This window comes from Apis laboriosa, unplaced genomic scaffold (genome assembly GCF_014066325.1).
Source record: "Apis laboriosa isolate Shangri-la unplaced genomic scaffold, ASM1406632v1 scaffold16_cov148, whole genome shotgun sequence".
Lineage (NCBI taxonomy): Eukaryota > Metazoa > Arthropoda > Insecta > Hymenoptera > Apidae > Apis > Apis laboriosa.
This window is the reverse complement of record NW_025222129.1, coordinates 339,727-364,356: the sequence shown is the minus strand read 5'-3', so window position 1 is coordinate 364,356 and position 24,630 is coordinate 339,727. Positions and strand designations below refer to the sequence as shown.

The 24,630-nt window shown below is 50.4% G+C and overlaps 1 protein-coding gene across 12 annotated transcripts in view; it reads left to right on the top strand.

Moving 5' to 3' along the window:
• Positions 1 to 24,630, top strand: part of LOC122711172 (tyrosine-protein phosphatase Lar) — a 148,777-nt gene that overhangs the window by 83,335 nt on the left and 40,812 nt on the right. For all 12 annotated transcript variants that reach the window (XM_043929678.1, XM_043929676.1, XM_043929679.1 and 9 more), the window contains 2 exons: positions 364 to 495; positions 1,262 to 1,420. In XM_043929678.1, coding sequence (XP_043785613.1) covers positions 364 to 495; positions 1,262 to 1,420 — 291 coding nt within the window. The remainder of the gene's footprint in view (positions 1 to 363; positions 496 to 1,261; positions 1,421 to 24,630) is intronic.

Below are 24,630 nucleotides of genomic sequence, written 5' to 3'. Positions count from 1 at the left end.
TTTTTTTTTTTTTTTTTTTTTTTTTTTAATCCAATAACACGAAAAGTTTGAACGAAATGTTTGCTCTGACACGGACCAGACACGAAGAATTCTCTCTCTTTTCCTTCCGACCGATCGGAAAACGCACGCGTGCCCACGATCTTGCCATAATTCGCTTAATCTAGCCGGTGATTGGCGACGATTCTTTCTTAAACGCTGCTCTCCTCGACGACGAGGAGGAAAACTTTTCTCTCTCTCTCTCTCTCTCTCTCTCTCTCTTTCTCTCTCAGGCTCGTTAACTCGAGGCGCAACCATGGGCATCGAAACGGGCCGAAGCGTGTACTCGAGTCTAATCAAAGGCTTCCCTTGATCTTGTGCTCGCAGGTCCACCGACGATCCTGGTGAGGCCACAATCGCAGCAGGTGAAGGCAGGCGGGATAGCGAGCTTCTACTGCACGGCGGAGGGAGCGCCACCGCCTCAGATTCACTGGCGGAAAAACGGAAAGAGAGTTTCCCGTAAGTTTTTTCCTAAACTTTTCATCCCCCCTCGCAAACACTCGACGGGGATAGAAAATCGTGTCGACGATTCTTCCACCACCTCCCCCCCCCCCTTTTTTTTCCTTTCTCCTCTTCCTTTCACAAATCTTCGGTTCCGAATCTCACTTCCGCGACTACTTTGCGTTTCCATTTACGTCGCTTCGAATCGCGTTCAAATGTCTTTTCTTCTCGACTAAATTTCACGCTCGCTCGGCCCGGAAGCGGGCACCGGCTGTCGCCAGCCGCGCGCCTCGTTATACCATACCCTGCGCGATCTATCCACGCTCGGCGAACACCGACCGAGATTGCCAAATCTTGGAGAGGCGGTCGTTCTCTCGAGCGGAAAGCATCCATCCGACCGGTCGACTTCACGGCTCTCTCGATATCTCAGCTCGCGACTCCGCATAGTATCGTATCGCGTTTGATCCCTCGTGTTCGACGATTAGATGCGAGACGAAATTGGAAGCGAGAGGGTTCCGGGTGGAGAAGAAAGAAGCGCGGCACTCCGAGTAACCACCGTGTTGCGAATTTTGCAACGCCGAAAAATCGGAACGACGGAACGCTTTTATCCTGTCGCGCTCGACGATCGTTCTCGATTTCGAGTTTCGAAAGTCGTTAAACTTTCGAAACACCAACCATCGTTCGCCATCTTTCGTCGATCCATTCTTTTTGTCCTTTGCGTTTAATTTTTTCCCTCTCTCTTTCTCTGTCTCTGTCTTTTCTTACATTTTTCCTCCGTTTCTAGAATCTCAGTCGCGGTATCTGGTACACAACTACGAAAACGGAGCTTTACTGCGGATCGAACCAGTGAGGCCTGTCCGAGACAACACGATGTACGAGTGCCTAGCCGAGAATGGAGTCGGCGACGCGGTGTCAGCGGAGGCGCAGCTCAGAGTCTACGAAGGTACGTCTTTTCCCCTTTGTTTTCTCTACCTTGGTCCAACCCTTAGCGGACGAAATTTGGGGGAAATGGGCGATTTCGGGAGGAGACTTCTCCCAAAGTTCTGTACGTCGCTATCGACATTATCGGGGAGGAGACGGCGGTGGAAATTTAATATTTAACGAAAGAGTGGTGGGAACAGGTGGCGCTGGCGCGGCACGCGCGATCGGCCAAAGGTTTCAACGACGCGGTAGAAGTTTGCGCGGGGGAGAAAATTCGTGGCAGGTGGGAAGAAGGGAGGAAAAGACGGATCGCGAAAGGGGGAAGGAAAGGGAAAAGATGATCGAAATTGCGAGAGAGGGCTGTGTAACGAGCCAAATTCCGTGGAAATTAAACCGAGTCTTTCTTCCTTCGCAATTGGGTCCACAAGCGCGATCTACCTTCTCTTTCTATTTATACGGAAGAGCGAACAGCTTAATGGCGCCCAGTTCGGCGACCAGGCGGAAGGCGACGTAATAGAAAAAAAAAAACGGCCGCGCACCTGGAAAGCTTACCCTTTTCCGGGAAGAATCTCTTAAACTTTCGCGAAACGCCTTAATTGGCTTGGCCAGCTTTTTAATTCGATTCCAACTTCGCCTCGCGGATATTTTTACTCGCAGTTTCTCGTATTCTTCTCGCGAAAAAGAGTAAAAGAAGAAGGGAAAAGAACCCTCCTTTGCGAGAAGTCCTTCTCTCTCTCTCTCTCTTAACCTTCCATCGCGATCATTCTCCGTTCCCTGTCTCCCTGTCCTTTGCGTCATCCCTCGCAAAAAAGAGAAAAAAAAGTCCTCTTTCTCGAGAAACCGACTCCCCCTCCGAATTTCTCCTCCTCTTCTTCTTCTTGTTCGTAAATTATAAAATATTCACCGATCTTTTTCGATCCATCTTTCGTAATATTTTTTTTTTCTTCGACCGCGCGAATTATCTCACGATTTACGCCAATCGTACGGACCTAAGCCTTTTCTCCTTTTCTCCTTTTCTGAAAGAATCGATCGTCGATCGCGTGTACCGAGGGATATTCTCTCTCTCTCTCTCTTCCAGTGACTCCAGTTTTATTACATCGCTACGCCTATTGCTACTCGGAGCGGAAGGTTGGGAATTTTCGGGAGATTGGATAAACGGGGGATAAGATGGAAAAATACGGGTTGGGGAAATGGAGTCTCAGCCGTGTAATGAGCTCGCTCGAATATTTAGGCATCCGACAGAATGTTGGCCATACGCGGTTCGTTATCGAACGCATCGCCGCGATAAATGCCCGCGAACTCGTATTAAAGCCGCATTCGGCTAATGCGATTACTCGAAGCAGTAATATAGCAATAACGCAACAACGTAACATCGGTAAATGCGGTTAAAATTACACGGGAAGCTAGCGAAGCAATCGATAATCGTTCCGCCCGGAGTCCACACTTTGTCCAGCCCCGGTGTAATTACCTTGCCCTCCTTTGTCTACGATACCCAATTATTCCACCGATTTTTTTTTCAACGCGATTTTTTCAGCTCGAAAATTATCAGATCGAGAAGGTGGCCGCGAAAATTACGCGAAACAAGCCGATAAAATCGGTTCGAATAATAGATAAAGAGTCTCGGGAGGAGAGAGAGAGAGAGAGAGAGAGACTATCGCGATCCGTCCACGTTGGAATATTAATTTCCTCGGATTCGCCCGCCACCTTACGAGAGACAGAAAAATTGGCGGACGAGAGAAGAAAGGGGGAGGAAAAGTTGCAGCGGTTATCGGAGCGATTCGAGAGATCGGCCAATTATTCGAGCGCTTCGCTCGCGCTATTATTCCAATTACGGGGGGATTAATCCATAGTTTCCAACTGTCCGAACCGGAGGAGAAGCGTTATCGGGAATCTCGTTTATCTCTCCATTCGGGCGAAAAACGTTTCGTCTAGGCGGTTAACGCGACGTCGCGAGTTGGTTCGAGCGTTTCGAATAAATTTTCGATCGAAAGTTAGGGAGAGGGAGGGAAGAGGAGGAGCGCATCGTCGTTTCGGCGGATGACGATGGCCTCCATAAAGGGGTGTACGGTCCCCGTCGTGGCATTAGCCTAATTTCGAGTCCCGCGGCAGGTGGAAATTAAATTTGCACGAGGGCTAAGTGGCATCTTCGGTTCCCGTTGGCTCGCGCGCTGCTCAACTATCCAGCAGCCAGCGGATAGGAGAAGTTTGTTGCCGCGTCTCCCGCTACTCCGAGTTCCCACGAAATAATTCTTTCGCCCCGGTCGAAAGGCGGAACGAGCGAAATCGTCCCGTTTATTCCCCCCTCCTTCCGCCTCCGAAAAAATTTCCACCCACGCTTCCGATCCAATTAAATTTCGTTCGATCGCCGGGACAACGCGCTACTTTGCTACCCTCTCCGAGCTATCAAAGGATATTTAAATTATCGGATATATAAACGGAGAAGGGGAGGAAAGCCGATACGTTCGGACGGAAAAGGGGAGAAAAAGAGGGGAAAAAACTCGTGCTACGATTATATCGCGATTATATCGCGATTATATCGCAATCCTAATTATCGTTTAACCTGTTTCCGAGCTGGGATTTCCTCTGGCGAGGCGGTAAACCACCGTCGGCGATGAAGAGAAATTCTTTCGTACGGTTAACGAACAGCCAGCTCGGAGGCGCGGAACGGTCAATATTGACTCTTTTCGAAGTAAAAGAATCACCGACCAACAGGATTTCCAGCCTTCGAACAAGAGACTCCTTTTGTTGTCCCCGGGGGACGTTTTATTTCCCGTCTCTTCCACCGGTTGCTTCTTCCTTCTTCTTCTCCTCCTCCTCCTCCTACCCGTAGCTCGATTCCGTACTTTTAAACGGTGCATCGACGCGAAATCCGAGAATCAAGACGAGAATCTTATTTCTCTCTCTCTGCTAAGAAATTCGTTAACGCAGCCAACGGTCGTCCAACTGACCGTTGCGTTTCACGAGATAATGGTTGCCCATCCGATGGAATACCGGCCCCTCTCCCGGACGTCCCATCTTTCTGAAAATGGATATCGCTGCAATTTGACGATAGAAGAAGATGACTCTTTCCGATATCGATATTAATTCCTCCCCATACCTTTTCCACTTACTTTCTCCCTCCCCGAAACCCGAGCCATCTCGAGAAATTTCCACGAAGCGCGAAGAAACGAAAAGGTGGAATCGTCCTTATCGCCCTTGGTGGGCGAATTAGAACGAGTTGGAAGAGCGAGAACGCGTTCTTTCATTCCTTCGTTCTTGATAGGATAGGATAGATATTTCACCCGATCCGATGAAAAAGCGGTCCGGCTTTAATTAGGGATTAATCGGAAGCATAAATTAACTGCGAGTTTTCGGCCAACTCCGGCTTTCCCTCCCCTTTTCCTCGGTGGAAAGGATCGCTTTCGACGACCATACCATCCCCAACTATTCCAGCAATCAAACTTTCTCGCGGTCGCGTCGCAAGTTTCAGACCCCTCCTCGTCCGCCCCGTCTTTTTCGATCCGTCCCACCGATTTCTAGTTCGCGTGGCTCCCCCTTTCCAACTCCAACCGACCAACCTGTAGCTTCTTCTCGAAAGAATTGGACGTATACATAGATCCGATAAGGGGACCGACCGACCATTGTCCGATCGAAGGAGGAGTGCGGTGGACAAACACGGTATCGCGATTCCGCCTCGAAGAATTGCTCGGACGAGGAATTCGAGGCATCCCCGATAATAGAAAACGATAAAGGAAGGGAGAAGAGGAAGAAGAGGAAGAACGCGTTGAATCGGTTTCAGGGTTATCGCGGGATAACGCGGCATTTAACAATGGATGAAAGGAGGGAGGCGAGAGATGAAAAGGACGAAGAGAGAGAGTTGCTCGGGGAGCCGCCACGGCACGCGCGCGTCCCTTATCCGAGAGTCGATGATATTCGCCCCGTGTGCCGCCATTTTCTCCATTCAACCCGCTAACCAAACCTCCCGTCCAAACCATTTTCCGCAACGTTTTCGCGGAGTGGTTTTACGATTTCATGCTCCATTTCGCCCGATTCGTCGATCTCTTCCATCCCTCCCCGCGTCTTCCTTTTTTCCCTCCGCGTCGAAATTTCTCATTCCGCTCTCTCCCCCTTCCATATTTTCGCGAAAATATCTATCCCGTTTCGACTCTATCGAACATAGGGATCATTCGCTCGACATTTTCAACTTCTCGAAGAGATCGAGGCGGCGTCGCGCCAGGAATCGAGATAAAATAAAGGAAGAATTGGGAGGGAAGGAAAGTTTCCGGAAAAAGGCGATTCGTCTGCTCGCCGTATCCGCCGATCCGCGTATCTCTCGCGGCGGAGATCGACGGGTTCGGGCCGCGCTTCCCGCGAAGGAAGGAAATCCCGAGACAAAGGAGGAACGTCTCCGTTTTCCTTTCCCCTCTCCGTCTAGCTTCGTTTCATCCAATCCTCGGCTCTCGTCGGAAAACCGACGAGTGTTTGCGATGTCGTCGCATCCGTTTCGAGTCCGAACACGCAACACCCGAATAAATATGAAATTCCATCGACGAAACACGCTCTCTCTCTCTCTCTCTCTCTCTCTTTAGAGGGGAACGAAGGAAGGAAGGAAGGAAGAAAGGAGCCGCGCGACAGCGGTGGTGGCTTTGCATTCTCGTAGGAGGGAGGGGAAAAATCCCCTGGTTTACCAAGAATCGAGCGGGAGGAATGGCGATCGAGGTGGAGCACGAAAGAGAGAGAGAGAGAGAGAGAGAGAGAGAGAGAGAGAGAGGGGAAAGGAATCTCCTCGCCTCGCGTTTCGGACTTTGCATTCGCGTCGCGCGCGATCGATCGTCGGAACGTATTTCGATTCGAGACGTATCGTTTAATTCCTCCCCCCTCCGCGCCTATTTTTCCGTTCGTCCCGTATTGGCGTTCGTTCGCGAATATAATTCGCAGGATCGATGTAAATTAATTACGGCGCGGCCTCGCGCGTATCGAGCTTTTCGAATCGCCATTCCTAATTTCGAGGTCATCCGTATCATCGCGTACGTAACGATAAAATAGAACAGTCCGAGTTGGCGAGTCGAGAGAGAGAGGCCTAGCGAGGCGACGAGCGAGCAAAGTTTTAATCCGAGGATCGGGAAGACGAGCTCGAGACGATTCCATTAAAAAAGGGGAGGGGGGGAATAAAGGGGAGAGGAAACTCGGAGGAACTAGGAGAAAGATCGCGGGAGACGGCGTAAAAAGAAAGGGGCGAAATTCGAGCGGAGCTAATTCGGCGGGCGCGTGTTTCGTCATGCTCGCCAACTCGATTTAGCTCGTAGATTGAATCACGCGGACCGAAAAGAACGAATACTAATTTCTTTACGAGACGAGTCGAGAGATTCGTCGAGAAATCCCTCTTTCTCGGTGAGACATCGCCTCTTCACCCCTTCTTATTTTTTCCTTTCCTCTCTTTCATCTCTTTCGCCTTCCGATCCTCCCTTCGGCCCTACTACGAAACTACTACTACCACCTATCGGCCAATTTCTTTTTTTTCCTCCCCTACCTCGCCTCCCGTCCAACCCGGAGGCTAAGGGTTCAAATTGTTTTTTCTCTCTCTCTCTCCTCCCTTTATTCCCTCCCACAATTACCAACAACGAAACACTCTCGAGTTTTCTTCCTTTTTCTCCGCGGATAAAAGTTGCAACGAGGAGAACGCAACCTTTCCGGATGACTCGTTAAGAAACTTTTTCCCCCTTCCGCGAATAACTATCGTATCGTTCGCGTACTAATTATCATTTTTTCGATCGCAAACGCGCCACGTATAAAAAAAAAAGATTCGAAAGAAAAGGAAAGAAAGGATGGAAGGAAGGAAGGAAAAATCGATGGATCGTTGGCGAGGATATCGTCTCGTCTAGTTGGACGCGGTATATCGCGGTAAGTGGACAAACTGCGTCTCTTTCTTTTTCACGAGAAAAGGTAGACACGCGCTACAACGTCTCTTTCCTCCTCCCCCTTCTTTCCACCCCTCCCCGGAGAGACCTTGCCAACAATACGTGTAATAGAATTGTTCGTCCAAGCTTCTCGAGTTACGGCGACGCGGATGGAAAAAAATAGAAATGGTTTGAAAGCCGCCGTTACCTTTCTTCTTCCGGTTTGTTCACCCTCGTTTACCGTCGCCCGCCGCGCTCGAAAAAATAACGTAAATTACCGCGTGCCCCGATGCGAAGAAACGAAAAGAGGAAGGAGGGGGAAAAAGAAAAAAGAAACGAGAAGAAAAGGGGCGCGTGGAAAAGGATAATGGGCGAAGGTTGGCGTTCGACCCGCTCGATTTTCCAGAGACAAACGTGGCGGAAATTCGAGACGGATGCGGCGAAATTTGCAGGCTTGTTAACGGAATAAAGAGCGCGGCGGAGGAGTCGGAGAGGAATTTTTTTTTCGAATCCTCGATTCCATCTCTCCTCCATCGGTCGCGCCTTCTCGCTTCCGTTACTTTACCTCCCTCCCGTGCGAACGCGAAGGTAAAACGTAAGTGGTGGCGGATACACGTACCCGTGCAAACGTGATTACGGGCCGACGACTGAAAATCGCAGGAAATGAAAAGAGAGGGAGGGAGGGAGGGAGGAGGAGGAAAACTCTGGCAGATATGGCGGCCACGGAAAACGTTCGCAATTTAAATCAAAGGTAGAGCGCCGCGTCGGAAACGGGTGCACAGCCGGCGGACGTTACGCGGTAATAACGGCTATCAGTCAGTGAAATGACGCTCATCATATTTTCATTAGAATAATGGTCGAACGATGAAAGAGGCGGAGAACCGTGTGCCGTGTGGAAAACGCGCGGCGGCGCACGGATCCGGCCCGGAACAGGAAATCAAAAGAACGAGAACCCCCCCGGAAACCGAAGGTTTCAAACAAAACGGAGAAAAAAAAAAAAAAGAAAGAAAGAAAAAGAAAAAAGGAAAATCGCTCGCTCGCGTATTCGAAAAATATTCGTCAAGTATTCCGCTGGTAAAATTCTCGATCTTTCTCTCGGCACAGCGAAAAAGTCGAACGATAAGGCGAATATTTAGGATATTTAGGGAAATATAGGATCGATTCGACACTCGAAAATCTCGTAACGCAAAAAAAGCAAAAATCCTCCCTTCGGCCTGCGTTCGTGCCGCGAAGAGTGGATCCGGATGGCGCCGGCTGGCCGCCTATATACGTATATACGTATATACGTATATACATATATACATATACATATATATATATATAAAAGTCGGTCGAAGGGACGAGCTCGATCGAGCAGGGTCGAGGAAGTAGGAGGACGGCGGCGGTCCGAGGCTACTTAATATGACCGATAGAAGGCTCGGCAAGCTATCAAAGTATACCGTCCGAGGCTGGCCATCGCCCTCCTCAGGGGGAGTTGGATGCTGGCTCAGCCATATTAGTTATCGTTTCGAAACGACACCGGTTCACGAGCGGCTATTGGCGGCCGGTTTCCCCTCGCTCCCCCTCCGGTTATCGCGGGGAATCAAAGCCGAGCCGTGGAAATCGGGCGATGGGTAGAAGGGTCCATTGAATTTTTACGACCTCGTTCTCGCGTCGCGTATCTGGTACGGCATCCCGAAGATAGAGAGAGAGAGAGAGAGAGAGAGGGGAGAAGGATCTTAGCGGCCGTTTCGAATACATGGGTGATCGAACAAGGAGCGACGACGAGGGTAGGAATTATTCGAAATGCGGCGTGGCGTGGCGCGGAGATTCGAGCAAAGATCCCGGATTCCCCGGAAAATCCGGGGAATGCTCGGAGCGGCGTCAGTTGCGGCGCATACGCGCGCGCTCTCCCGACCATCGGCCCCTTTCTTCATGTTTATATGCAGCGGCTACGCTGGACCGGATTCCCGACCAGAACCACCCCCGGGTAATAAATAGTTGCCGTCCGACACGGGTTTTCAACCGAGTCCAACGATCCACGACAAAATCGTCTTTTATTCGCGTCTTCCGCCCCAACGATCTTTGCGCTTCCGCTTTTCCGCGTCTTCTTCGATCGAAGGGGAGGAGATTCTCGAGCAGCCGTACGACTCTACGTTTACCCACCGTATCTACGTACGCGAAGAAAGCAGAGGCAGAGGCAGAGGCAGAGAGAGAGAAAGAGAGATCGATACAAAGATATTGCCACTTGGAAATGTAATGCGGGGCGAGCAAATGCGCTTGACCCGAAAAAACTCGGCAGCGTATCGGATGGTTGAAGAGCCTCGACAAAATCGAAAAGATGAAAAGTAAGTAGGGTTAAGACGAAGGGAGGGGAAGAGATTAGTTTCGAATATAAACGCGCCAAAGTGCTTCTCGTTTTTTTTTTTTTTTTCTTTTTCCCTTTTCTCCCGCCCCCCTCTTCCTGGGACAAAAAATAACTCGCGCTCGATAATTCTCGTTAACCTCCTCCTCCTCCTCCTTCTCCCCCACGAATCGAAGCCCCGAAAGCCCCGAAAATTCTATCTATCTCGAACGAAAATGGACGAAACGGTTGGAACAACGGAAGGAAAAAGAAGGCGGTATCCGGATCGAAGCGACGGATAATCTTCCCCCGAATCGGGATTAAAATCACTATCGTAGACGTATTTTTTGCTCGAACGTCCGTCACGGCGATCGAAAGCAAAAGGTCGAGGGAGGGGGAGAGAAGAGAGGAATAAAAAAGAGATTCGGCTTTCTCGCCGCGTATCGCCACGTTTGCGCGATCGCGAGTACGATCGTTAATTCGGATCTCGGTCGCGTAAAATCTCGCTCGCTATATATTAACTAATTATAATCCAAAAGGGAGGAAGATAAGAGGAGGAGGAGGAGGAAGAAGAAGAACAGAGTGGGATCCGAGTTTGGTCGCTTCTCGCTACGTTAATTGGACAAGTCTATGACTTCTAATTGGCTCTTCTCTCCCGCGCTTTTCCTTTCTTCCTTTTCGCCTCGTCTTTCAACCATCCCTTTTACCTTCTCGCCGAGCGTGCGGGAGAACATTTTTTTCCCTCCTCTTCTTCTTCTTTTCTTTCTTTCTTTTTCTCTTAAAATAAAAAAGAAGGAAGGAGAGGAAGAAGAAAATACTCGATCGACCTCACCTCTCTCTCTCTCTCTCTCTCTCTTCTCTACTCTCCTCTCCCCTATTAGAAAGGAAAGGCAGAGGGACAGGCGAGAAATGGAGGATACAACAGCGGGAAAGGACGTGTGGGAAAACACAGACGAGTTGACGAGTTGAATGGGCATTGAGGAGAGAGTGGGTAGTTGTCGGGTCGCAGTCCGCGGTGGCTACTGAATGCTGTACACGGTGGTCGTACAATGGGTGGAAGCCGCGGTGGCTTTCTACAATACCGTTGGAAATGGCCACGCGATAAATTCCTGCAACTTTTATCGAATAGAAGGGCTAACAGGCCGGGAGAATATTGTGAAAGTTCTGTCCGCGCTCCCGGTTGCTGCTCCTCCCCCTCCATCGAAAACGCTCGCCTTCTCCGCGCTTCCACTTTGTTCGCCCGTTTCTTTTCAAAAAGAACGTAACGCTCTCTCCGTTTCGACGGATTCGTCGACCGATCCGCGATAATCTTAAGGCCTGGGGCGGACATTCTCGTTCCGAATCCGACAAAGGGAAATATGACGGGGAGGAAAGAGGGAGGAAGGGAGTGGAAATAAATGCGAGATCGGTCGGGATCGAGGCATCTAAATAAGTAGCTCCGGTTGGAAGTAACGGAGGCGGAAACATCCTCCGAAAACCGTTCGTAGCCCGCATCCGAAAGATGCGGGTAGTTCTCTGGCAATTATACTAATGGAGATTGGGCGGCTGTCGGAGGAGGAACCGAATCGCGTGGATCGAAGACGAAAAGGCAGCTGCGGAAACGGAAACGGAGAAGAAGAGAAGAAGGAGGAGGAGGAAGAAGGAGAAGAAGAAGAAGAAGAAGAAGGAGACGGAATAAGAGGGGAAAATAAGTAAGCGTGTAAGAAAGAGGAGCGGGAGGGAGAAGCGGTGTGCGGCGAAAACGGAGCGGATGGAAGCAGTTGAAAGAGCAAAGAAGGAAGGTTGTGTACGTCGAGTGAAAAGTGAGCAACGTTTGAAGAGGAGAAACCTTCTGGTTATCCGGAGAGAAAGGAAGGGATAGCCAGACGAGGCGGATCAACGGACGCGGATGGTAGTGGGTTGGTTGTGCACCGTCGAAAATAAGAAGAGTAGTAATGAATGAGGCTGGCTGTGTGCAGGAAGGGACGACGGGGCAGAGAAAGAGAGAACCACTCGAGTATATAAGAAGAGCGGGAGGAAAGAATTCCAACGGTCGTACGGAGTACCGAGAACCAATGAAAGCTGCCGAAAAGTACTTCTTTATACGGGAACTGTGTTCAAACGAAAAAGCATATATATATACACAGCATGTATATTATATTGGCCGTTATGCGTTGCATAACGATACACGTATACTTAGGTGGTTCGATCCAGCTTTCACGGTTCAGAATAACGCGTTATCTTGGAAACGATATCGAGTGAATAGTTTAGGCTAGGATGACGGGGACTCGATGTCGAAACGTTATCCGGGTGACATAGGTGAAGGAATTAATTTATTGCCGCGTTCCCGTTCGTCCGTTCCGACGAAACAACGAGCAGGAACGAGGAGGAGGAGTTTCGGATGGGTAACACGGTCACGGTACGTTGAACCATTAAGCGAGGTTACCATCGATCGCATAATACGAGACGTCTGCGAATTTGATCGGTCGTATCCGAGTCAAATTTCTGTAATCAGCTCAAATGATTGCAGCCGGCTTTGTACCTCGCCGGTGCTCGAGCCGAGTCGCAACGCAACCGTCACGATACCGCACCGCCGTCGACCGCAATCGAGAGTAAATATTTGAACGCTAATTGAACCATACTATCGTGTAACGTGTTACCGCGTTAAACGGTTGCACTCTCCACGATCGTGGTACGGATAAACGGTGACGTGGCTACGCAACGGAAGACGCGTTCGCTCCTTCCTCGAAGAAAGACGGAGCCAGGCGAAGCAGGATGCCCGAAATCGAGACGGAACGTTTGAGAGCGGCCGCTTGTAAATCCTTTACGCGTGTATGCGTAATCGCTAATGAGCTGGAACGAGGCTACATGCCGTATAGGTTGGACGTTGGACGGAACGTGTTTACGCGCGGAATCCGCTCCATTGGGACAACCTCCATCCTTCTATCCGCGATATCACATACGTATACGTATACATATATGTATATACGTATGTGTCGACCGAGCGTAGTTATGGGCAGGTATCGCGTAGCATCGATTAAAACCACTCCTCCCTCTAAGAACCTCTGAGGAACCCCGAGGAGTATCGACGAGAGAAAGATAGAGAGAGGGGAGGTAGTTTGACGTTTGGAATTAATTAGCAACAATTCCGGCACAAGAACTCGGAGAAACGTCGCGAGTCGACGACCGTTTCCCAGTTGCTCGTTGCCGTCGTTGCGGTGCTCACGCTAGATTAACGGTTAATTGGTGAAACGGGTGAGAGGCAACCGGCATCGCGTTTGATTTCCCGCGGAAGCGGGACGCGAGGCATCCGTACGGATATTGTAACGATGCCTCGCTAACTTCGTGCTAGCTGCTTCGCCGTGTTTTCGCTTCCGTCGCCCCCTACCATCGTCACCAGATGCAATAACACGGAATTAGTAGTTAAAATTACTAGCAGAGTGTTGAAATCGAAGGTCGTCGATCGGTTGCTTATCGCGGCGGGTAAAATCGGCGATCCGTTCGAGAATAGTCGTCCCCTGTCACTTATATAACGTAAGATTTTCGAAACGAAACTCGGCCACGATCTCTCGTCGTCCTTTGTGCACCGGTAATATTTAATATCCGTCGCAATTAAATTCGTCCGTGCGATGTAATACAGCCGTGATGGAATCGGTGACGAAGTCGCGGCGTCTCTCTCTCTCCCTCTCTTCCGTCTTCTCCGTTCTTTGTGCCGTTAACTCTCCAACGGGAGAATTTGTTAATAACGTTTCGCCGCTCGGATAAAGGAGGAACGACGGCAATGCGAAGGTGAGAATAATTGCAAACGACTGCGATCGATGTATCGTTGAAATCGTATATATATATATATTTATCGTAGGAGAGAAGGACTCGAGGACAGCTGGCCCGTAAATATAATGACAGACAGGTTGGAAGAAGAAATCCACGCGTAAGCCGCGTCCTCTCGGGATGACTGTTGAGAGAGAAAGAGAGAGGAAGGGTCGAGAGGTTCTCGAGAGTAGTCGGTTAGTGGCGAAGGTGTGCCATCGAAAGAGATTCTCTCTCTCTCTCTCTCTCTCTCTCTCTCTCGGTGGGAGGTAACACACACGTACGTGGTTCCACATGGTTCCACGGAGTTGATGCACGGTTACGGGTAACGGTGGGCGCGCGCGCGCGCGCGCTCGCATCCTGGCATAGACAGTGAAGCACGCTCTTATATTTTATGCACCAGTTTATAGAGATATATCGGCCGTCTAGCGCGACGGCATAAGTCAAAACCTACTTTACCTAATGGCCTCCTGGCGACCTCTCCTCCTTCGCCTATTTGCTTCTCTACGACCACCCAAGTAAATGCCGTTCGTGAAAGCTCGCTCGCTCGCATGCTGCGAGAAGCTCCTCTCTCTCTTCCTACTTTGCCTTACGACCAAAGCCCCAAGCTCCACTGTATTCCATCAAAATTGCATTTCCAATTGTAAACTTTACCATCCGGGATACCACCTATCACCTTCCTCCCTTTCTTCCCCCCTTTATTCTTTCTTCGAAAACTTTCCCTTCCTTCTTTCCCCCCCTTGCGCATTCGCTCGTCTCGTTCCCTTCGATTGCGAAATAAACGACGATAATAGACGAACGTAACGAAGCGTAACGAAGCTTTTCCGTCGTAGAACTCGACGACGACGAAAAATAGTTTTTCACGGGGAAGGGAACGTTTACAGGGAGGAAACGAGATCCTCGCTATCGGGGTTTCGAATCACTCGAGTCGTACCACGATCCACGTTCGAATCCCTCCCTCCGTGGTAACGAGTCTCGATCCTTTGTTTTCGTTCCCCCCCGTCCAACGTTTACTTTACGGTAAAAGTTGGCGAAACGATGCAAAGAAGGAGCAAACGTCGAAACTCACCGATCTCGAACTCGTGTTCCACCTCCTCCGTGGAGAGGGAGGGAGGGAGGTGTAGAGGCGCGGATGCGCGTATTTACTCAAATATACGTACACGGTCGACGAACGGTGCGTATATTTAGCCTCTCCGGAACACGGATGGAAGGAGAAGCGGGTCGGTGGAGGGTATCGGAGCAAGGAGGAGAGAATACGCGGTGACACGGAGCTAACTTGGCGAAACAACGTGCCGCGGAGGCAAACAGAGTTCCCACGTACACCGATTCACGGCTGTCTGTGCGGATCACGCGCGTACACTCGACATAATTGCACTGCCGCGATTAATAATTAGACGCGCAATTGGGCGTCAACTGAAATCCGTACGCGTACCGGTGATTCGATTTATCGGCCCGATGTACCGTGCCGTGTATCGCGCCGCGCCGCGCCAAGTATCGATTTCTGTTCACGGGAGGGTTCTGTATAAGCGCGCCTACAGCCGGCAAGACGTTTTCGTTATTCCCGTGGAAAATAAATCGGGGGGGGACGATCGACGAACGAACGACGAAGGGGAGAATACGCGCGCGATTCCACCGTCGGGATTTCGACCTCCGCCAGAGTTAACCGATTTAGCGTCGAATAATTTGCTAATCCGATTAGCGGCGTTGGATGAAAATTACAAATAGCTGGAGAGTTTCGCCTCGAGAGTTACCCCGTCTAATTACCGTACGACCGTGGCGTCTGGCTGCTTGCCCGCGTCTTCCACGCCGGGAGACGGAGAGAGAGAGAGAGAGAGAGAGAGAGAGAGAGCGGGAGATCGGTTAAATTCATCGTAATAAACCGATCTTGGCTCGACAAACGCGGTGGTCGTAGCGCGGTTTCTTCGAAATTGGAACAAGAAGAAGAAGAAGAAAAAGGAGAAAAAAAAGTGGCGCAACGAGAGAAGAGAAACTCGAGCGTATCGTTACTCGTGTTCGTCGTCGCCGTCGCTTCCGACGGATAACAAGTTTCCAACAAAGGTGTCGCGTTTCAATGTTGATAAAGTCGGTGTCCCCCTCGCTTTCGAAATTTTTGAAACGCGCACTCCTCCTCGTTTCTCCGTTTCTCTTGTCCCGCGTGGCAAGGATTCGCGATTCCTCCTTATCGAGCGGTTTCCCAGGTGCAGAGAGGGAGCGGGATCGCGGAAGTGCGTGTTCTCGCGCTTTCGGCGCGAAACTACGTGCGAGAACTTTGGAATTTTATGTATGGCGTTTCGGTGTCGAAGTATGCCAACTCCATCCGTCCCTTCCTACGCTCGGAAATAGTTCCATCTTCCTGTAAACTTTCCCCTCGGTCCAATGGACTCGGATTCTCCTTCTCCGGTCTCCTCGACCCTCTCCACGCGTCTATTCTATGCGCGCTGCGAGAAAGCACCGCGTTTCCTCCTCCTCCTCCTCCTCCATCTACCCGCGTTTCGCGAAAGAAACTTTGTCATCGAGAAACTCCATCGAATATTTTCCTTGCTTACACGCGATCATCGACTGCCATTTTCCACCTTATGGCACACTAATACGACGTCGATAGAAAACTTTGACGGCGTAGTGCCTCCTCTCCCTCCCTCGGCCAACATCTTCAAAGTGCCGCACGTTTCTTCCCGGAAAAAGAAGGAAACGAAAGAAAGGAAGGAAGGAAAAAAGAAGAAACTCGCTTCGAATTCGTCAGTTTCCTCGCTCTTTCGCCGCGACCAGCCATCGTCCTCGCTTCGGACACCCGGTGCTTCGTACGCGGTGTCGAGAATTTATTTTATCGGAAATAGCGGAGATATTCGATCGTGTGACTCGAGCGTGTGTGCCCATCGCGAGAAGAATGGAATTTTTAGTATCGGATAACTATAACGAATTCTTTCTGGGGATCATTTCGAAACGCTTTACGTTGTTTCTCGGACAACGTAAAAAGGATGACGAAGTGACAATTCTCGCGAGAGAATCTGACCAGAGAGACATTCCGTTGCTGCGTCCAGCCCAAACCGTACGATTCGACGAAAGCTTCAATCGCGAATTGCGGGAAGAAAAAGAAACGAGGGAGAATCCCCGCGTGAAAGAGAGATTGGCAACTTTTGCTTCGCATCCGGATGCGTGCGCTACGACGAAAATGTGCGGGCGAGGATGAGAGGAGAGATAGGGGAAGTTGTTGGGAATGGAAATTCAATTGGTCGTCGCGCGATCGAAAGAAAATCACGACAAACCGATTTTATTCCGCCTTTTCTCTCTCTCTCTCTCTCTCGCTCTCTCGATTTTTCGAGACGAACCGATGTCAAAATGGTGGTATTATTGGCTTATCCGGCTCGGTTCCGAGTTAAGGAATAGAAGAAAGAGAGGTACACGCGATCGTTTCCACTCAATCGTATCTCGTGTCGAGCTTACATCGTAATTCAGTTTCTCGCCCAGAAACCTCGATATTATTTTCGATATCTCGGAAGAGCGGAGAGAAGAGACAAGAGGAGGAGGAGGAGGAGGAGAAAGGCGTGTCGGTATAAGAACGGTGGACATCGACGAGCTCCTCCGTCCTAATCTTTTCTGCCCGATCGATTCCATTCCCTCTCGTCGTAACATCGGCTAACTCTCTACGCTCCGATTTTCTTCCCTCTTTCTCCTCTCAACGCTCGCCATCGCTCCAATAGCTAGAAAGTTTCCGTAGTCTCCCTGCTCGCCTTTTCCTCTCCGCGACTCTTGCTATCGCGAGCGGTGCGCGCGAGAAGAAAAGGAAGTAGAGAAAGAGAGAGCATGATTTATCGCAGCCGAGAAGAAAACTAAAAAAGGCGTAACTGACCCAGAGATCGAACGATCGAGAATCGCGCGTCCTTCGAGATGAGAGGATGAAGAAGAAGAAGAAGAAGAAGAAGAAGAGAAGCGGCGAAAATAGGATAAAATCGGCGAAGAAAGCAGAAACGTCGAACGATGGCAATTGAAGCGGAGAAAAGGGCGATTCGATTCGAGTCGGCCTCCATTTTCCACGATCGATCCAAATTAACGCAAAATAACGCCATGTAATTTAATTATCCGGTGAACAACGATGCGTTGTAACGCAATCAAAGGATGAAGAGTCCCTACTACAAATCTCTCGTCTCGTCGTTTTTATTTTATTTTATTTATTTATTTTTTTTGTAGCTCGATATTATCACGGCGTAACGCGTGCTCGACGCCATTTTCCAGCTCGATTGGAAATCGGTTGGAAAGAACCGGCATAAACCCCCTCCCCTCGTCTTACCGAGATTTCCACACCATCCTCCGTGTTTCGCCAACGGATTTTCGAACGAGGACGTATTTCCATCATCCGGACAAATATCGTTACGTATCGCGGAACGAATCGTCGATCTCGCCGATACGCGGCGTCGATATGCATTCCGTATTTAATCTCTTGGTAATTTCGTTAAACAAACACACCGCACGGCGGCGCACGGATTCGCTAAAATTATTTTGCACGCACTCACACGCGATTAAAAAATTGCATTTCTCTTCGCCGGTGTATAACCCCCCTCCCAACCGGTGTCCGACCACCGACCCTATTATTGTAATGGAAAAATCATTCCCGACAGAGACGCGCCCTGGGCGAAATTCCCGTTGCATCCTTTTGTTCGCAAACAATCTCGCGTAATGGAATCTTCGCGGGACGCGTCGGTATCCACGGTTAACGGGGTATAATTATTTCGTCGTTGCTCGTCAAACAATTATCGAGTGCACCGTTTGTTTAATACCTTCGTCGCGAATCGCCGCGCGTCCCGCCATTGATTTTTACGCGATCGTTTTCGATATCGCCGCCCTCCTCGTCACCGTCGTCGTCGTCGTCGTCGTCGAATCGATGGAAATGAAATCCGGCCGATAAAGGAAGGGCGAGAGACCGGTTCTTACCTCTTGACACTCGACCTCGCTATTACGAACCGAGGTAATAGCCTTTATAATCGGAAATTTCTCCGACGAGTGGAAGGGCGCGCGCACTCGCGAGAAAGAGAATCGAAACCGTCCCACGGGATTACTTGGATCGTCGTTCGCCTCCGAACGACGGAACAGACATCCGCCCATTAAATGGTTCTCTGGATATTGACGTTGCAACAACAGGATAGAGCGACTCGTTCGCGTCCTACACGGAGGAACGAAGAGAGAGGCTGGTTTCGAGAGGTTGCTCGAGAGAGAGAGAAGAGCGTACGAGAGATACGCCTAACGCGAACCGAATTTCGGGCATTTTGAAAAAGCGAAAAAAAAAAAAAAAGAAAAAGAACGTTTGTCCCTAGGTCCAATTAACCACCGTCAGATTTATCTTGACTAATGCGCGACACAGCCTCGGTGGTGGTTTGGCGCTGGTTATATTCCGGCTAGTTTTATGACGCGACTCTCCGCGACCAGACCGCTTGTACGCATTATTTATGATTACAAGTTTCCTCTCCCACCCTTTTTCTCCACGACCCTCCGGGAAACGGTAACCGACTTCTTCCCTCTCGGCGGCAACGCGCCCTCGCATTTGTTCCGGGACGAGAGAAAAAAAGCGGATAAAAGAATTTTTCTTCGTTGGCCGGGCCGGTCGAACGGGGTGCGCGGTTTTAAATTAAATTCCAATACGATTATTAATTATAAAGTAACCGGAGCGAGAAAGCCCCGTAAGTACGTTGGAATCAAAGTTGCTTTCGTCGAGCATCGAGGAAAGGAGAAATAATAATTAGTCCGATAATTAGGCGAGGCTGATCCCGGGGCTAGCGTCGTTAAACGATTCGGTATCGCGGCAACGACCTTGCACGCTCTTGCTCGCGTTTCCTTTTTCCATCCCTTCGAGGAAATTTCATTTAGGGGGAGGGAAAAAAAGGAAGACGTCTAATTGTCCATTTCGAGGATGGAAAGGGGAAAAAAAAAATTGAAATAAAATTCGATGAAAAGTGTCCGGGCAGCGATGATTAACGGGGGAATGGGAGGAAACGAGCCGTTTCGCGACTCGCGAAAATATAGAACGGGAGGGAAAGTTTGATCCAACGTTATTACCTCTCGAGATGAAAGTCTCGTTTTTAACTGGTTTAATCGTCGACAAGAGTCGAAGGGACGAAGCGCGGTGATCGTCCCCGGAATCCGACAACTTTTCGTATCGTATTCTTCTTCGGAAGCGGAACGCGTAAACGCGAATCTCGCCTCGAGACGGCGTCGCATCGATTTCTCGAAATTGGTTCCTTCTTCGTTTTATCTCGCCTCCGGCTACTCGACGACCCCCGATTCTTCCATCGAGTAGCAGAAAGAGAAATTTGAACCGTGGTCGTTGAACGTATCCCGGTGTAACGGAGGTTATCGAAATATTCTTCGCGTCGATCGATCGAATCCCTGTATCGATCGTCGTTCCGCCACGGATGGATATCGTCTAATCGAAGCGGCGAAACGAAAACGGGATAAATGATTTACGTACTCGATGATAATAATTATAAACTGATTAACGCGACGAGCCAAATAATGAATTATCGCGTTATAGCATAACGGAGGCCGATTTCGACGCGTTTTAATCCGATTGTACCCAATACGATTACAATTTTAATCGAATTAATTCGCTACGTAATAAAGCCATTCACGTAGCGAGAAATATCGAGCGAAAAGGAGAAAAAAAACGGAGGGAGGGTGGGAAAGCGAGAGAGAGAGAGAGAGAGAGAGAGAGAGAGAGAGAGAGAGAGAGAAAGGAGGGAGGAAAAGAAAAGCGAAGGGAGCGAAGGGAATGGAAGAGGGAAAGGTACGCGGTTTTCGCGTTGCACAGCCGCCGAGCCGAAACCGTTACGAGATTACAGGCTGCTCCGAGTTCTCGCGATTTCGAGACGGTTATTTGGCCACGTAATCTGCGAAAGTGCCGACGTTGGTTGGAATTTTCCGACAAGAGGGACAGACCACGCCACGGGATAAAGAGGAGGAGGAGGAGGAGGAGGCAAGGGGATGGGAGAAAGAGGGAGGGGGCGAAGGTTGCCCCGCGCGCGCGCGGAGGGGATACAACGCACAGGAGAACGTGGAAGGAGGCAGAGGAAACGATGGTAACGGTAATTATTTTCCTTTCTCGGCCCGTAACTGCTCGACCCACGAGGTAACGGCGTTCGAGCACTGCGCTTTTCGCGGATTAATTAAATCGTTGGTTGAACGTTCGCCGAACAAATATCCACATCCCCTCGCCCGGTTTCCGTGAGCGGGGAGGGGGTGGAGGCCCATCAACGAAAACGGCGAAATAGAAAACAAATTCGACCGGCCGAAGAAGAACTTTCGAGACGAGTTCCCCCCGCTCTCCCCTTCCCTCCCCGATCGATTCCACGCGTTCCCCCTCCCTCGTCTACATTTTCGTACGCGTCTTTCCCCCGTAAATTCTCATTCTCCTCTCGTGAGATTTATCGCGTTATATCCTCGGAAACGACGAGGAGGGGAGATCCAAAGCAGCAGCAGAGTCGAGTTTATCGAGAATCGTGGATTCTTCGTCCGGTGGAGTTGCAACTACCCGTTCCGATACTCGCGCGTGCAAACGCGGGAGCGATTTAAAGAAAGAAGGCGATTAGCGGTCGAGGTGTAAACGTCTGTCTGAAGAACGGTCGACTCGAGGGGGGAGGGGGTTGCGTCACGGTCAAATTACATTAACGTCCGCGAAACGACAAACTTGGCGAGCTTTACCGTTACTACTGGAATAGCAATCGGAGATCTTTGAGATAACGATGGGGGGGGCAGGGGGAGCGTCTCGAGTCGGTATCCCACCACGACCACCGTCGTCGTCGTCGTCGTCGTCGTAGTCGTAGTCGTCACCACGGAATTCTCATACTCGCGAACAGTGGAGGAGGACACGTACGGGAAATGACTATGCGCGCGCGCGTTCTGAGAAATCGCTAATGGAAATTGTACCTCTATCCAGTAACTCGTCGGTGAAATCCCGTGGGACGTAACTGCTCGCAAGATTCCTATTTCCGGGAACAACCGAGGCATCCCCCTCCCCTCCCCTACTTCCAAGTAATTCGAAAACGCGCTCTAAATAAAACTGATCCCGTAACCCGAACGATAATTCTCCACCGAATCCACATCCGAATCGTTCTCACCTTCAACGAAAAATCGATCGAGTATTTCCATTTCCATCCTTCCCTTCCTACCAATTAGTAGGACCGTTTCACTCCCCCTCGCTAATTTCGAGTACGCCTTTCGTCGAGAACCTTCATTTCCCCCCTAACAGCGTTGCTTCGTCGCGTCCATCCGCCCCCGATTTCGATTACATTTTTCCCATACGCGCTCAATCCACACGATTCTTTCTTCATTCTTCGTTCGCCTCGCGCGCGCACGAGGAACGATGGAAGGCGGTCGAACCGGAGCGGATGACTCGACGGAGGCGTGCACGAGAGAGGGATTCGATCGTTCTCGGGTTGCGAGCTGGTTGAAAGCTGGTGGAGAGCGTCGAAGAGCGTGGTCGAGCTCTGCACACGTTGATAGACGCGAAGGGGTGCGCGATCGCGTGTACGCGGCGAAGGAAACGCGCGCGCGTGTACGTGTGTGTGCGTGTATGTATGTATGTATGTATATACGTGTATGCGTGAACCTGGGGGCCACGGGTGGGTAGGTAGGAGCGGAGGTCTTGGATCGATCGGCCATTCGTATGGTAATGTAAGCAACTACCGGACCGAGCTGCTTGCCAGACCCGAAGACCCCGTGTCCGTTAACCAACGTTGGCCGTGCGACGTCGAAGAGGCGAAAAGGGAGGCGGGATCTCTCCGCTCCGTCCGTCCGATGCGCCACCGATCGAGGAGGGGGAAGGAAGCGAGGAAACGAAACGATATGATCTATAGCGGTTCGGAACGATTTTGGCCGGGAGCGGGATAAATCGGGGGGGAGGGGGTCGAGCGGCACGCGTTCCGCTTAAACGTTCCGCTCTCCTCCGACTCTCGTCGCGCTAACTCCCTTCGGGCTGTCGCAACGCTGATCGATCCAACCTTACTCCGCCGTGGTATCATAACGCAAGCCTCTCGCGTTTACGAGCGAAACTTTGCCTCGTGGAAGCTGGAGAGAGCGAGAAAGCGAGCGAGAGAGCGAGTTGACCGACGGGGGGAGCGATGGAGTTCCTTATCGGGAGTGGAGGGGAGGGGAGGGGAGGGGAGGGAGGAGGAACATTGTAGGGAAAGCAACCGACGCTGGAATCAAGTTATCGCGGCAAAGTGCACGGTAACGCGGTTATCCTTGGCAATGCGGCCCCCTTCGCTCGCTCATTCTCTCTCCCTCTTCCTCTTCCTGTCTCTCTCTCTCTCTCTCTCTGTCCCTCATCCGCGATCCGATGCGAGTTGTCGCGGATACCGGATTACGATTGATCGTAAATATCGAAAATATTTGGATAATTGTTTCGGAAAGGGGGATCGTCTCGTCAACCTCGTCTCCTCGACCTTTCGATCCTCCTACGTTCGCCGGCCCGATGAAAGATTCATGGCGTCGGCCTCTTAATTTAACTTTCCGATTCGTGGCTGTAAAGCATACACTCGCGTGCCGAAAAATCAGCATCGACCTACTCGCTTCCTGCCTCCTCCCTCCCTCCCTGCTAAATCACTATTATTTTTCTACCAGGTTGAAAATTCCCCCCTCCGTCCCCCTCGATCGNACCTACTCGCTTCCTGCCTCCTCCCTCCCTCCCTGCTAAATCACTATTATTTTTCGACCAGGTTGAAAATTCCCCCCTCCGTCCCCCTCGATCGACGCTCGAGATTAGAAAATCTGCGGTAATTAACTCGTAGAGGGTGGTGCGGCAAAAGCGAAGACGCGAAAAGTACTCGCGCGCATATTTCTCTGCCCTGATTACGAAGAGTGAAAACTTTACGTCGCTAGGAAAGTTTTCCTCTCTCTCTCTCTCTCTCTCTCCTCCCTCTTCCGTTATCAAGATTCGCAACCTACCGGAATTACCGGTTTCATTAATTACGTTCGTTCGTTGAACCGAACGGTCATTCCGAATCATTCTCCCGCGGAGAGTTTGGAATTTTCCCGGCCCGTTGTTGGGGTAAATGATCGGCGGCGAATTTCGCGCAACCTCCCTGTGGAAAGAGGGAGGGAGGAGGAGAAGAAGGAGGCGAAGCCGAGAGAATTTTGAGAAACAATCTCTACCAATTTCACCGGGAAATCTGATTACACGCCGCTTCGCCCGCTCGTAAACTGGATACGTAAAATTAATTATCGCGTCGCTGCCAAGGCGGTGCTACCCTTCTTCTTCTTCTTCTTCTTCTTCTTCTCTTCTCCGCCTAGGGAAAAGAGAGGGAAAAGAGAAGGAGGGATCGATCCGAATATCGGCGATCGCGTTTTTTTCGCGAGAGAGAGAGAGAGAGAGAGAGAGAGAGAGAGAGAAGGAAGAGGGAAGGGAAGGGAAGAATGGAATCAGGTGTTCCTCGGCCCAAACTTGAGCGGGGGAGGAGTGGGATAAATGGATGATGGATTTTGAAATTCGCGGTGGAAACGATCGAAGCGAAGTAGTAAACGCGGTTTATGGACAGCCGTTCGTTATTCAAGCGGCCAATATAACGCGTCGTACCTCGTCCCTGGGATATAATCTAAAATTCGTTCGTGGCACAATTTCAACATCGCGGACCGCGATCGATATTAAAGTCCATTAAACCGGTAACCCGCGCTAACGGGTTTCAGTCGCCGTGTCTGACCCGTACGCGGGTTGTTCCACTCGACGGCCCCGCTCCACCGGAGGTATTAAGTAGTAATCTCCACCCATGATCGGACTGCGTTCTGCCGTCCGATAAAAACGACTGGGGAGGGGAAAAAAAAAAAAAACTATCCAACGATGGAGAGAGAGAGAGAGAGAGAGAGAGAAAGAGTTTCGCGCTACTTTCCTCCATTACCACCGCTTCTACCTATCGACCAAATTTAATACATTTATGCCAACCGACCGGTATCGCCCGGTAATTTCATTCGACTAAGAACAATTTCGATCGGGCGAAGAAAGAAAGGGGAGGAATCGAGTTCGTCTTTCCTCGATCCCTCGTCCTCCTTCAATTTTCCGTTTTCGTCGTTCGTTTCATCGAACAGGGAAAAAACGGAGAAAGGGAAGCGATATAAATTTGCGAAGCATTCGCGGGGGAGAGGGGGGAGAATGAGAGAAAGAGAGAGAAAGAGGAGATGGTCGAAGGCAAACTTGGAGCAGTGGAGTCGAGGTGGAAAGGGCGAAAAGCGAATTAAAAGAGAGGGAGAGGGTTGCCGCGGCCGGTGGTT